This window comes from Aulonocara sp. 'chitande type north' Nkhata Bay, linkage group LG5 (assembly GCF_057382095.1).
Source record: "Aulonocara sp. 'chitande type north' Nkhata Bay isolate Kocher_YH1m ecotype deep benthic linkage group LG5, A_spYH_male_GT1.1, whole genome shotgun sequence".
Lineage (NCBI taxonomy): Eukaryota > Metazoa > Chordata > Actinopteri > Cichliformes > Cichlidae > Aulonocara > Aulonocara sp. 'chitande type north' Nkhata Bay.
The window spans coordinates 15,678,638-15,692,922 of NC_141348.1; the positions used below are offsets into that span (position 1 = coordinate 15,678,638).

A 14,285-nucleotide genomic window follows, 5' to 3' on the forward strand; every position below is an offset into this window, starting at 1 on the left:
AACAAATGTTTACCAATTCAGCAATTCAGTCAGACTTCACATTTTCTTTTCTTTTCTCTTCCCTTTTTGTTCCATGTGTGTATGTGTGTGTGCGCGCACTCTGGGGAGCACGGGCCCCGAGTTGCAGAGGTCCTCGCGCCCCTTGCACCTGCCTGGCTTCGGCGCAACGCACGAGCCCAGGTCGCGTGCAAGAGATTTTAGAGGCTTTGCATGTTTTACAAAGTTGTTGTTGCTGTGTGGGATATAAAGCCCCCCCCCCCCCCCCCCCCCCAAACACACACAGACATAAAAAAAAAAACGGGGTGGAGGGGGAGGGATGGGTATTTTTCTTTCTTTTTTAAACATGTTTAACTCAGTGTTTTGGGCGGGAGGTGGGGGGGGGGGGGGGTTCTCTCAAATCAAATATCTCAGTAAGTCAATTAGGACCGAGGCTCTCGGTCTATCCGAGTTGTTACAAAAAGCGAAAAGAAAACAACAAGAAAAGAAGATAGAGCATTTATTATCACTAAAAAGTAGCTTTTAGACTTTAATTATTGAGCAAGGAAAGCTTTAGAAAGAGCACCGTGCATTTCCCAGCTATGCAATTTCTAAGTTCACTCCCCCGGTCACAAGCCTCAGGTTCAGCCCCAAATTAATCATAATGACTGCGCATTATGCAGCTGGGACAAGTTGGGTTCGGGGACTCTGCTCGCTCCCTTGGTGGCTCCAACATCTAGCGAAGTTCTTTATTTCCCTGCATGTATGTAGACCATATATTAAATCCACAGGCTCAGGTAAGCAGCACATCAGTCTGTCAGGGCAGAGCTCACAGTGACCTCGAGGAACGTTGATATACATTTTAAAAACAAAAGGATGAAATGCTGAAAAGCACGTGAGACACAAGCTATCCTAAAGTATGTTGAGAACCTCTCGGGGACAGGTACCGCTGCCAGTTTTTTGTATTTAACCAGGACCCGGAAGACAGGCTGCTGGCTGACGTGCCATTACGCTGCTGTGTGCCCGCAGCCTCTCACACAGGCACACAAGTTTTTTTTTCTTCTTCATTTTTTTTTAATGCTCATATTCACAGAGGTTTGGACAGAGCGAGAATAGAGGGGGGATACTGCAGACACTCACCGCTCTCCGCTCCGTGACGACACAGCACACAGAGCAGCGACCATCAGGCCACCGGGTTTTCCATTTAGTCTCGACAGCATCATAAAAACGGGGCAGATCTGGACACCTCTTCGGTTTGGTCGTTCATTTTGCACCGTTATTATTATTGTTATCATTTATTTTTGGAGGAAGAGGAGAAGGAGGGGAGGGCAGAGAAGACGCGAAGCTGCGCAGTGAATCAGATGGTTCCACTTTCTCCGGTTTGACTTTGTCTGCTGTTCAAGACTGGTGGAGGTAAGCCAATTACTGCGTTTTTAAACTATCTGAACTTTAAAATATTATTTATGATTTTATTTTATTTTTATTTGATATTTTGTAATTATATGTGAGGCTATTCAAAGTAAGGTACTGGTAATAATAATTGCTACAGGCTCAGCATAAAAAAAGAAAAACGGTTGCTTGTGCATTATTTTCATGGTTATCGAGGAATAAAGTACACTGATCGCACGTGCACTCTTTATGAACTCTTTATTTATAATTATACATCCCCACTGTCACAGATATTTGGATATTAGGCCAAATATAACCCTCCGCAACATCTCTAAAGCGGTACAGTGATATTATATGTTTGATGCAGTCATACGTTGTAATGTATTTTATCATTCATTACTCATATTATTATTCGTCATTATTATTCATATTCACTGCAAGCGCGCTGTTTTTCTTTTAATTTCTACAGCACCGCTTGTTTTTCCCGAATGATCGACCAAAAAAGTTCAAGATTAAGTCCGGGTTAACAAAACGGATGTATGTGTGCCATAGCTTCTTAAAATAAATAAATAAATCAATAAATCCTTTTTAACGTGGCTCACTTTTCGTGTTGCCGTGGGAAGGGTCTTCTGGCCCCGAAAAAGGAAAAGAAAAAAGAAACTAAATTGTTTAGTGTATCATCAGCGAGATATTAGTGACGACAAAGGTATTCAATTGTCACGCTTTAAAACGCATAATGACTCGAGTAACCCTCTTTGATCAGTAGAAGGAACAATCACATCACTACACTGGTGGAGCTGAGACAGGGGGAGGGCTGGTGCGTCTCCGCAGGCACGCAGGAGTGCCTTTCTTTTTCTTCCACCCTCTCTTACCTGTGCTGCTGGGTCTGCTTTATGTGTGCATGATTTAAGAGGCATGGCGTGATTGTGTGTGACTATACAAAGGGGTTTTTTCCTTCCCACTGTCACCAAGTGTTTGCTCATGGAGGCTCTGCGTTACCACGGGGTCTCTCCCTTACAATATAAAGGCAACTGTTGTTAAGATTTGGGGCTGTCTAAATAAAGCTGTGAATTGAATTGAAATGATTACAGCAAAGAACAGTGGCATGAAGATGGAGTTGTGAGTAAACATGGTAAGAGGTCCAAATGTGTTTTTTTTGTTTTTGTATTTATAGCTCCAATAAGTGGTTTTGACTGTAAAACTAGGTTCACCTTGCGGTCCGTAATCACTTTTTGTTGAGTGTGTGCAGTCCATGTTAATGTCCTACCCGCTTTTTCTGAAATGTCATTATTTTTGATTCAAAAATGACTTAAATGGGAGACTGTGCTGCTCTTAGGCTCCCTCTCTCAGCAGTTATATGGTGGGTGCTTGTGTCTATAAAGCCCCCCACCCACCCAGTGCCCTGGCTCGATCTAATTAGCCGTGAGTAAAGGGGACAATAATGCTTCAGCTGGTTTCTGTCATTCTCTTCTCTCTGGCTCTGCTTATCTTCACAAGCCCCACAGTGGCTCTTCACACCCCCATCCCCCCAAAACACACACACACACACACACACACACACACATAGTTGGGCACACAGTCACACACCTACACTGGATAATGATGGATGACCGTGCCCAATGGGAACAAACAGGTAGATAAAGCCAATCCCATTTAATAACAGCATGGATCGGAATGATAATCTTGTTGTTCATTAGCCACTGTGGCTGCACGGTGATACAGTTGTTGCACACAGTTCTCGCCCAGCTCAGGAGGCGTTGTGCGAGGGGACGCGTTCTCCGCTCTTTGGATGGCATCGCCGGGTGAAACAATACTGCTGTGTCCTTGAGAAAGACAGAGGGAAAAAGGCAACAGCAACTCCCCCACCCCCCGTCCTCTCCCACTAACCCTCCATCACCCTCTCCCATCTTTTTGTTCCAGCAAAGATACAAATGGGATTAATGAAGGTATAAATTACAGAGGGGGTAAATCCTGCTGAGTAATCCATTTGGCAAACATGCAAACAACAATGGGAATACTACAGCAGCTATCCTGAGCCTGACTCACTCTCCCAGTGGTTAACACAGCCAGAATGCAACACAGACCGGCAAGTCTGAGCCACAGTGTGCAGTGTCCTTTCACTGATGGCTACAGGATCAAGAGCATTGCTGCATACTCACTGACGCTCAAACAGAGGGAGTCCTTGTTGCTTAGGGTTCAAGCATGTGACAGCAATTACTGTGCGGCATTAAATTGTGGGTAATTGGTGCAGTATTGTTGATTGATGCAGTGTAAATTACAACACAATATTTGTCACTGACAATTAATAAGCATATTAAGGTAGACTTCACTCCACCTGCCAACTGTGGCTTCTTTTCCACTGGAATGTCAGTTATTGGAGTCGCTGGCCCTCTGCTGCCACACATGTTGTAATTTGTTGATTTTAGGAGTTGACAAGCTCAAAGGGCTGAGCTCATCAACTCGCTGCCTCTGGCAACATGCCCGAGATTTAATGACTGATGACTGACACACACACACAGGCGCGCAGTTATACCGCAGGTATGACATCAAACGTGATTATCGCCTAAATGACCTGTGCCGTGTCATCACGGCAACCCCCCGCAGGCCCCCACCCACACTGCTCAGCTCCTAGTTAGATTTTGTGACGTTGGATCCCGGCGTCGGCGTGGCGGCCAGTCTGTTCAGGGCACCTTCCAATTACTCCTTGTCAATCACACAAACGCAGCGGCAGTGCACGTAGATCTACTTGCGCACAAATAACAGCGCATGTGCTGCTCATTTTACGCACGCTTTCAATAAACAAAGAAATAAATGCAAGAAAAAATATAATTGGACAGAAACGCATTTTTTCCCTTTTTGTCTAAAGATTAAATACCCCGCCAGGTTTCATTTTTGTTTTTGTGGGCAGTTTGTGAATGAGCGCATCGGGAGACGCTCTGACTGTCACCCACTGACTTTTCGTACCCTACGTGCAACGTGAGGCCTTGCGCCTATCCCCTTTTGTCTGGCCAAATTATCAACGGGCGTCATTAGAAATGCAAACTATGTTTTGATTGCTCTGCCCCCGAGACAAAAACCACTGTTTTCACAAAAGGAATGTCGTGCTACTAATTAAAGACAATTAGGCGCTCCCAACAATGGGAGGGGGGCAATTCGGGGTCATAAATCGACTCCTCCTCTGTTGGTTTAAGAGGTGCTGAAATTGCTTTTTGTATTTACATGGGGAAGACAACAATCAAAATACTTACGCTTATTGCTAGTAATAAGGATTGATATGCAGCTTTAACCGGTCAACTGTGGCATAAAACCAAAAGACATTCGCAAGTGGGTGCGAATTTTAAATATCACCCACGAGTATTAAAAAAACGAAAGGTTTAACAATATTTTGTAAATGGGTTTATAGAGACCAAGGGGAGCTACGCCTGCATGGGTACGTTGTAAAAAGCTAACACTGGGCCATATATATTAAGGTGTAAATTTCACACATTGTTAGGCTCTGTCTTCAGCCCGTCGCTAAAAAGGCAGATTATCAGAGGTCGATTGCTCATTTCGTTTGAGCTTCATGAGCGAAAAAAAAGATCCCCGAGAAATTACACTGCTGATTGATAAGTCTTTTAGTTTTTCGGTGCAGGAAAATGAAAATTGAAAGAAGGAGAGCAGGGACGCATTTAGCCAATTGCGGCAGTGCCCGCTATGATTGGTCCAGACCGACGCCCCGCCCCCCATGGCTTGATATGGGAATTTACTGGCGCCAGCCGCATCAGTCTGCCCCACATCTCATTAATGCGCCTGAGCACTGCAAGGATCAAGAGGTTTACACATCCAGGGCTCTGTATACCATCAGCTGATCACAACTGCAACAGGTATCCAGAGGAGACATTTAAGTGTTTTCTTTATGCGGATACAGGATGCGTTGCTTCGACTTGGAGACAGCGATGTCTTGTTTTTTCCGACTTGTAATGGCAGGAACCCTAAATTGTGCAAAGTTTACTTTACGTGTCACCCGCTATAATTAGATAAAAAACGAAGGGTGCTTCGATTTTGCATGGAAGGAGAGACGTGTCGTTAAACTAATATGTTGCTTTCGTCTCTTTGCAGGTATCCCAGAGGAGAAGAAGGGAGAGCGAGTTATTTAAGGATTCTATTTCTGCTGTAAATCACAGTTCAGGAACTATATTTTAAGGAGGAATCGACTTCCACTTGGAGGCAAATAAAGCCTAAACAGAGAGGCATTCAAGGGGAGAGGGGAAAAAATAGAGACTGTCAGCTCAGACATGGAGGTCGCAGCGGCAGATCAGTCTCGGTGGATGGCGCACCATCATGCTGTGCTGAACGGTCAGCACCCGGACTCTCACCACCACAGCCTGAGCCACAACTACATGGAGCCCATGGCGCCTTTACTGCCGCAGGACGAGGTTGATATGTTTCTGAACCACTTGGACTCTCAAGGGAACCCCTACTACACCAACTCCCGAGCAAGGGTCACCTACAGCCAAGCACACGGTAAGATGCGCTCAAGTTTACGATCACCAAGTGTGAGGCCAGATAAGATAAGATGTCTGAAAATACAATATAAATAAAATTGTATTTAAAAAAATCCATTTATAGATCCATGTTTTAAAAGAGTCGTATAATACCATAATTTTAATGTGTGTGTGTGTGATATTAAAGGCTAATGATTTTTGTGTGTAAAAAAGCTTATTGCCAGCCTAACAACAAAAGCCTCTGCAGCAATTAGTTAGAAAAAGTCCTTCTTGACTTTCCTGGGTCAATTCACCAACATAAAAGGAATTTCTAACAAATGACAGCAAGAGGAAAGGGAAGTATGTCACTTAACCCCTCTCTGTTGGGGCAGGAGTTTCTGGAGGGAGAGAGGCACTTCCCGGATATAAAATAAAAAGCGCAAATTTACTAATAACAACCTTTAGTCCGAGAGCTGCTGCGGACGAAAAGATAATGCCCAGACAAGGAGCGCTGTTTATTTAACACTTTTGTAGGCTTTCATAATGCTATATCGGCTGCTTTCATTTAATGGAAACTATTTGTAGAGAGGTTACTTAATTTCGATTTAAAAAAAATAAATCTATTATTTAAAATCAACTACGAATATTTTATCTACATCTGGAGCTAAATGTCGGATTTGAGAAATTCAGGGAATTTAACAGGTAAGATTTTTTTTAACTGAGTTGTAAACTAATGATAAGACTTGTGAATTACTGAGAAATTAAAGCAGAATACAGCCATATTAAATAGACTGTTATGGTTTTCAGCTCGCCTCACTGGGAACCAGGTCTGCCGGCCACACCTCATCCACAGCCCCGGTATTCCCTGGCTGGACCCCGGTAAAGCAGCTCTGTCTGCTGCACACCACCACAACGCATGGGCGGTCAGCCACTTCAGCAAACCCGGCCTTCACCCCGCCGGCTCCGGCTACCCCTGTAGTAGCAGCACCGGCACCGCTCCGGTGTCTTCGCTCACTCCAGCGTCGCATTCCAGCCCGCACTTGTACAGTTTCCCCCCTACCCCTCCAAAAGACGTGTCCCCGGACCCCGGCCCTACCTCTCCGACCTCCACCTCAACCAGGATGGATGAGAAAGAGTCGATAAAGTACCAAGTGCCGCTGACGGACGGCATGAAAATGGAGAGCTGCAGTCCGCTCCGCAGCGGCCTGGCCTCGATGAACAGCCAGGCCCCAGCCACGCATCACCCTATCCCAACCTACCCGGCCTACTCTCTCTCTACACCCCACGAATACGGCGGCAGTCTCTTCCATCCCGGCAGCCTGCTCGGCGGGTCCTCGTCCAGCTTTACGCCCAAATGCAAAAGCAAAGCCAGATCGAGCTCAGGTGAGTCTCACGTGTGTTTTGAGCCCCCCTCCCCCCTTTTTCTCATCAGATGGCAGATCAAATCGATAAGGCCTAATTAAATGGTTATGGTTTATTCAGCTGAGCGGTGAAGCGTTGCGCAATATAGGTTAGTTTACACAACCAATCATCGGTTGATGAATATTTCATTGGTCTCCACGTAAAGGTGATATTAGTATTTCCACTATGGTGCGAGCATCATTTTATTCTTTTATTTTCTCTTTCATTTATTCACAGGTGTAATTACATTTATCAATTTCTTAATGCTTGTATTATGTAAACTTCGTGGCTCAGACTTGTTGCTCCAGTGAGTTGCTTATACGGAAAAAAGAGCGATAATTTCCACATCGGACACTGTCAAGTCTTATTTCACCCATTACACTTTTTTTCATACTTGTGTGATTCATTCTCTTAAAATGTCAGTGTAATCGAGGCGAATAGGCAAAAAATAGAGAACGAAAGTGGGATTATATAATTTTTGGGACTGACTGGTTATTCATATGTATATGTTTTTACATATAAATAACAACTAAACGATGCATATAAACTGGTTAAGTATATGTTTTTAAAAATAAGTGAAATAATTTAGCCGCTTTTTGAGCAGAGAGAAAAAAGTCCAACACTGACATTTTTTTACACACTAACTTTACATTCAGACGCCACACCATCAACGGTGCTCAGGCAGGTACATGTTCGTGCCACAGGCTTGTTTTCTTTTAAACGTGGCCTTTATTGCGCTTAAAAAACGAGGGAGTCACGACGCCCTGGCTCCTGCCATATCCTGTATACCTCCAAGTGAACAAATCACGACCTCCACCCCGCCCACCGCTCTCCCCAGCACTAACAAAGCACAGGCGACAGAGCCCTGCTGTTTGTGTTTTTAAGCACGGCCTTGGCCCGCTGTGCTGACATGAAGTGGAGGGGCGAGCAAGTTCACAGCAGATCTGATTCTCCGTGAAGATGAGAGTGCATTCTGGTGCAATGAGCAACCATGGATTTTTAAAAAAGGACTCAAGCAGTTTCCCATTTCCCCTTAATTTTAAAGACATTAAAATGTTCATAATAAAGCAGCATATTTTCTGACTGTCTGGACAGGATTTTGATTCAATATGCTGCATGTGCTGGGAGTCAAATTTAAGGGGGGGATACTTAGACTTTATGCCTGACACTAATGGGCAGACATTTGAAAAAACAACTCAGCCTGCTTAATGAGTGTGTAATTTCCCTACATTGTTCCAGCTGTGGTGCACTGAGTTACTGGACAAAAGAAAGAATGGACGTGAAATAACAAAAAATGCAGTGTGTTAACAAATTGTTCCAAATGTAGCTTTGCAATTATCTGCATTGTCATCCTTTGTCGCCGTGCTTTTTAACACACCTGGGGAATGCTCGGTGCCTGATAATACTGAGCGAATATGAGCTGTTGTGGTGGAGAAATGTTATACTGTGACATTTAAAAGAGCCTGACCAGACTGTGCCTGAATCAGCAACACAAACATATCTGCCACGACGTTAGAAAAAGAAAAAAAAGGCTCTTATCTATCAAAGTCAATGTCCAGTGCCAGTAATTGTGATTGATTGTTGGACAAAATGCCACAATGACATTTTCTCTGTCAGCACGAATACCTCACGGTACGGCTTCCTGTTGAACTGGCCCTCAAACCCACAGCTCCTTCCCCTCGTGCAGCTCACCTTATGCACGGAGCTGTTTCGCCTTCCCATTTGTTTTTCGTATTTCAACACTGAGCATTGTGCAAGGCAAAAAGTTGTAAGTCATTGTGGGCGAATATGTAAAACATATTAATGAGACTGCTTGTGTGTGGTCGCTTGACTTGTGAAATTCTTTAAGGGGAAGAGAAGGGAGGTACGAAAACACAAGAAATGCATTTCAAAAGGAACCCAGCCTTTTTTTTCCTTTTTGCTCAGGTCAGGTCCTATTGTGGTGCAAGGGTGGGACTTTGGGTGTCGCTGGCATTATAACAGAAATAATGAGGTGATGCTCTAGGGAGAGGGGAACACCTGAATTAAATGAGCTTTGGTTTAGCAACAGGCTGTTTGAAGTCAAACCTGAACGGGGGAAGAAAAACTTGTGGGAATAGTTTTTCTTTAAGCAGCTTGTACAGAAGAGAATGCGCACACACAGGACACTGACTATTGATCCAGTCACCAAGAATGATAGAAACTATATTACAACTTGTGCTGATACAATGCTGTCTCACTGCTGTTTCTGACACCAACCAGCACGCAAGCTTCTCATCAAACACTTTCCGACACATTTAATACCACCTACACACACTTACTTTCCTCTCGTGGGTGCCCACTAAGCTGATCAATAATGTAGGCTTAATTTGATGGTGTGTCTTACTCTTCTTGTTGGACACCTCTGGACATGTTCTGGCTGTCTGTGGCCTCCCCACTCCAGATCAATTTACATAGAGGTGTCTGTGTCCTGGGCAGCCGTGCACACTTGGTACACCTGCACACTGATATGGATGTTTGTCACTACCCCAATTTTTGACTTCATATTACAAGGCCATCTGAGGTCATGCACCACTCTACTATAACTACCTGACCAGGTTGTGCTACACAGCTGCTATATGCTGCTCCACAAAGAGGGGGGAACTTTTTAATTATATAAAATTTCCTTTTGTCTCCTCCTCTTGAACTATATGCAGAGGGCCGTGAATGTGTAAACTGTGGTGCTACGTCCACCCCGCTGTGGCGGCGGGACGGTACCGGCCACTACCTGTGCAACGCCTGCGGACTGTACCACAAGATGAACGGCCAGAACCGACCACTTATCAAGCCCAAACGGAGACTGGTGAGTCCTACATCTCGCTCCATCCCCTCACTCTGAGAGAAGGCACCCAAATATGAGCACAAAGCAGATGCCGGCAGCACAATTCCAGGAAAGTTATATTTTCCCTATGATCTTCCTGGAATTGTTTGTCCCTCTCACCCCCCGATGATCCGCCTTCATGGCCTGTTACAATACTGCTACTATTGCCATTGTTCCTGCTATCATTATTGCTGGTACTTCTGATACTGTTACTGATACCAATGCCCATGCTGCTTTAGTTAACACCATGCTTGAGTAAATGAAAGGCAGCAATGACAGAGAGGAATCCTGTGGTGGCTGTGCCATGTTGCAGAGCTGCTCAGTCTTTATTCACAATAAACCTGCTAAAAACGGGGCTATCTATCTATCTATCTATCTATCTATCTATCTATCTATCTATCTATCTATCTATCTATCTAGTATGCTTTATATATATTTTGTTAAAATATTTTATAGATATAATTTGTAATCAAATTGCATAATAATAATAATACTAATAATAATAATACTACTAATAATAATAATAATGTGCCGATTTATATTAATTAAGGTATTAAAAAAATAAGGTCTAAACTAATAAATTGTTTTGAGCTGCGTAACCTTTGACTTCGTTCACACAACCTCATTATGATGGCTCTGATGGTCTTCATTAACACTTTCTGCTAAATTCGAAAAATTCCACCGCATTTTTTTTTTCTGAAATACTAAAACTCGTTTTTGAAATGATCGTTTTTCGTGTTGTTTCTTGACGATTTCCACGTCGTTCCTATTCGTAAAAGAGAAAAAAAGTCCATTACATTTTCCACTGGGTCGGCCCATGTGGCTGTAGCTTTTGCATTTTCAGCTCAAGTGTTTTTCAGAGTTGTGTTCAAAGGGGCATCCAGTTGTTTCCTATCCGGATATCTGGCCGGCCCAGATAAGGAAGTCAGGCTCCCGGCTGTTTCCGCCTTCAACCAGCGCTCTGCATTCTCTATGGCTAGACTGACATATACTATAAAGAGATTATCACAACACTGGAGGAGCCGCTTATGTGTGAAGAGACAGACCGCGAGGGGCGGGGACTGGAAAATAAATGGATTTATGTTGTTCTCTTGTTTGTCATTATCGGTGGGCAGTGCTAGGCTTAACGCACAGTCGCTTTGCATTTTTTAAATTTAAATTATGATGCATTTATATTTTACCTCATATGAAAATGACCTGGGTTGTTGTTGCTGCTGCTACTCGCCAGGTAAACAGCAACGACTCCACCTGAAATGAATTAAAAGACTAACCTGGATGCTGCACGCACGGCACGGAACCGGAGGCTCCTTGCATGTGAAGCTAATGCTTTTTATTATGTGTGGAAAATCGATCCGTAATGGGCACGGCGGCATATTGTCAGACAGGACACCGTGTCTCACACGACTCGCAGCCCATTTTTTTTTCTTGGATCGTGATAAAATGCAGAGTTTACGCAGGACCTCCATTAATAGGATACTTATCATTAAATAAAATTACTAGCGGGCCTGTAGAGTAGCGTGAGAGACGTATGCAGGGGGGGAGAAAGAAAAAAATGGCTCCATGTCTTATTGCACAAATTACAAAATTTGATCATAGTTGTAGCGGGCGACATACATCCAATTGATTCAATAGAGAAGTTAAGTAATTTCTCCAGTCTGTGCGTCGCTTCTTTTGATGTTTGTCTGCACATATTTGTGCGGTCAGAGATGGGACCTCACGTGCCGCCGTTTAAGAAGTTTAAGAAAAACCTCCCGTTAACTTTCCCGTCGTGTCGCACATTTTCTGGGATAAGGTATCAGTGTTACGGCTTTATTTTAATCTAAATGATGCTTCTGCTGCTGCTAATGGTTCAGACGAAATCTACTGTGATGCGCCTGCGCTGACCTCCCTTCCACAAGTGACCGAGTTTAGTATTTATGATGCATTTTTCCTGCTTCCTTCAGTCCGCTGCTAGACGTGCAGGCACCTGCTGTGCAAACTGCCAGACCACCACCACCACCCTTTGGAGGCGCAACGGGAACGGAGATCCGGTGTGCAACGCCTGCGGCCTTTACTTTAAACTGCACAATGTAAGTAGCTTCGGGAGGGGGGGGGGGAGAAAAATGAGTGTGGGGTTTGGAATGGAAGGAGGAGGGGAGGGCTGCTGGTCCTTAACTGGTTAAGTGGGCGGACAGCTCGTATCGATTTAGGAGCACAGAAAGTGAGAGTGGGGAGGCAAAGCCTGCTCACACTGTCGAGCAGAACCCACCGGGCGGCTTTTTTATTAAACCATCGTTGTTTCAATGGGGGGCGTTACTCCCCAGAGAGGCTGCCGGGTGGGACTGTCATTCAGTGTAACGGCGTCGGTTACACTGATGAGGATTTGTCTGCTGGCTGCTCCTTTCAGAGCCCAGCCTGGTCCTCATCCCGGTGTATTCATTAATGAGCACTGTGGTTCTGTTTGGTTTGGACAATTAAACAAAAGATTAAAAAAACCCACACGCCCCTGACTCGCTTTATAATGGAGCTATATATGCAAAACAGCTGCTCATTATTTATAGCCTTTTATGAATAACGCTGAGGTTATTCATAAAAGGCTATTGGGATAGTAAAAAAACAGTAAACATGCAACATGTGACATATTTCTGCTAAGATTTAAAATAAAGAGGCTGTAAAGGAGCTGTGACAGTAACCTAAACCTAAATGTCTACAATGCTGTATTCACACTGTCAGTGGTGCTTTTGTTCGCCACGCCTGAGCTAATGTGCCGCTCTTCTGCTCTTCACAGGTCAACAGACCTCTGACCATGAAGAAAGAAGGCATCCAGACACGCAACCGCAAGATGTCCAGCAAGTCCAAGAGGAACAAACGATCAGGGGACGGCTTTGACGAGCTCTCCAAATGCATGCAGGACAAGGCCTCTCCCTTTGGTGGTGCGCCTGGCCTCGCCAGTCACATGACCCACATGGGTCACCTGCCCCCCTTCAGCCACTCGGGACACATGCTGCCAACGCCCACGCCCATTCACCCTTCATTCGGTCACCCCCACCACTCCAATCGCTCGCCGGTCTGGGCTGAGCCTCACTGAGGCCTTTTCAGACCCAGAGCCCCCCTCGCCTGTAGGAGTCATCACATCGCCATAAACACTAAATGGCCTCCCGAGTCACGACAGCTGAGCAGCCTTGTTTCGTGTACAGTGGTTGTAGGGAAAAGACTTTCAGTCGGACTTGATGACTTATGGCTGCGTCACGGCTGACTTCACTGATGAGCCGCTGCGGAGAGCGAGACTTAAGTGGACTCTGTAAAGAGCTAATGTGAGGAGGGGTTCGTTAGTCCTTGGGTGACAGGGGATAGCAGGATTGGAGATGTTTGTCATTCTTTTTTTGCTTATTTTTTACTAAGTCACTTTGGTACCCACCTCTCCTTGATCCTGCAACAGGAAACTCATGAGAGGGCTTAAAAAGAACCGCTGTTTTCACCTCACGACCATCTCATTATATACTGAGACACACGCGCCCTGTCCATCCCCAGGCTGTCGTTCACGACTGCTCCTCAGTGCTGGAAGTCTTCAGACTGGCTAAACAGACTGCCGCAGAAGTCATGCGCCCCTGTTCCTGACCAGTCAGATCCAACCAACAGTACACCCCAAAACCAGTGCCCCTCTAACATGCTGGATTGTACACACCACCTGTTTTTGATAACAGAGTTTTATGAAAACAAAGCAAACAAACAAACAAAAAAAACGCAGTAAATAGAGTGTTTATAAATGCTTAATTGCTATTATTGTTGTTATATTGTTATAATTATTGCTACGATAATTTATTTTCACTCTTTAAGCTTTTGTCCAACACAAGGAAAACGTCTGATTTTAATTTTGTGGTTATTATGTAAAGAAAACACTGACCTGTCTTAGATGAAAAAGTCCCTGAGCTGTACGTTTTTATCATTTTTCCATCTCACACAGAAAAGGAAATAAAGTTTAATACTGAGGTAAGATCTGTCTCTATCCTTATACGCTGCACACATTCCAACTGACAAAGGGCAGTAAAGAGAAGAAAAACAGCGTGACCACTCCTTGCCTTTAAAAAAACCCAACAACCTGAGCCCAGTTTGTTTTTAAACTACTCCTGCTATGTTGGTGGATTTCTCATTGTGATTCTGTTTGTTTAAGGTTTGATAATGTACCTCTTTGATAGAACACATCATGTGTCTGAAGTGTTTTCACAGTAATGTGCACA

At 44.3% G+C, this 14,285-nt stretch overlaps 1 protein-coding gene across 3 annotated transcripts; it reads left to right on the forward strand.

The window, feature by feature from the left end:
* Positions 1–959: 959 nt before the first annotated feature.
* Positions 960–14,032, forward strand: gata2a (GATA binding protein 2a). 3 transcript variants are annotated; one of them, XM_086291623.1, is made up of 6 exons: positions 960–1,389; positions 5,464–5,868; positions 6,636–7,211; positions 9,905–10,050; positions 12,012–12,137; positions 12,836–14,032. In XM_086291623.1, exons 2-6 carry the CDS (start codon positions 5,640–5,642, stop codon positions 13,133–13,135), a joined length of 1,377 nt encoding a protein of 458 aa, XP_086147749.1. In that variant the 5' UTR covers positions 960–1,389; positions 5,464–5,639; the 3' UTR covers positions 13,136–14,032. The 3 variants fall into 3 exon arrangements, with proteins under 3 accessions (XP_086147749.1, XP_086147748.1, XP_086147751.1); XM_086291622.1 differs by lacking the exon at positions 960–1,389 and adding an exon at positions 5,135–5,228; XM_086291625.1 differs by lacking the exons at positions 960–1,389; positions 5,464–5,868 and adding an exon at positions 6,233–6,530.
* Positions 14,033–14,285: the final 253 nt, after the last annotated feature.

Bases quoted from the DNA above. Each gene is read 5' to 3' on its own strand.
- gata2a (XM_086291623.1), top strand. From the start codon at position 5,640: ATGGAGGTCGCAGCGGCAGATCAGTCTCGGTGGATGGCGCACCATCAT. The intron at 5,869-6,635 runs GTAAGATGCGCT...TATGGTTTTCAG, and splicing joins CACCTACAGCCAAGCACACG to CTCGCCTCACTGGGAACCAG. The intron at 7,212-9,904 runs GTGAGTCTCACG...AACTATATGCAG, and splicing joins CAAAGCCAGATCGAGCTCAG to AGGGCCGTGAATGTGTAAAC.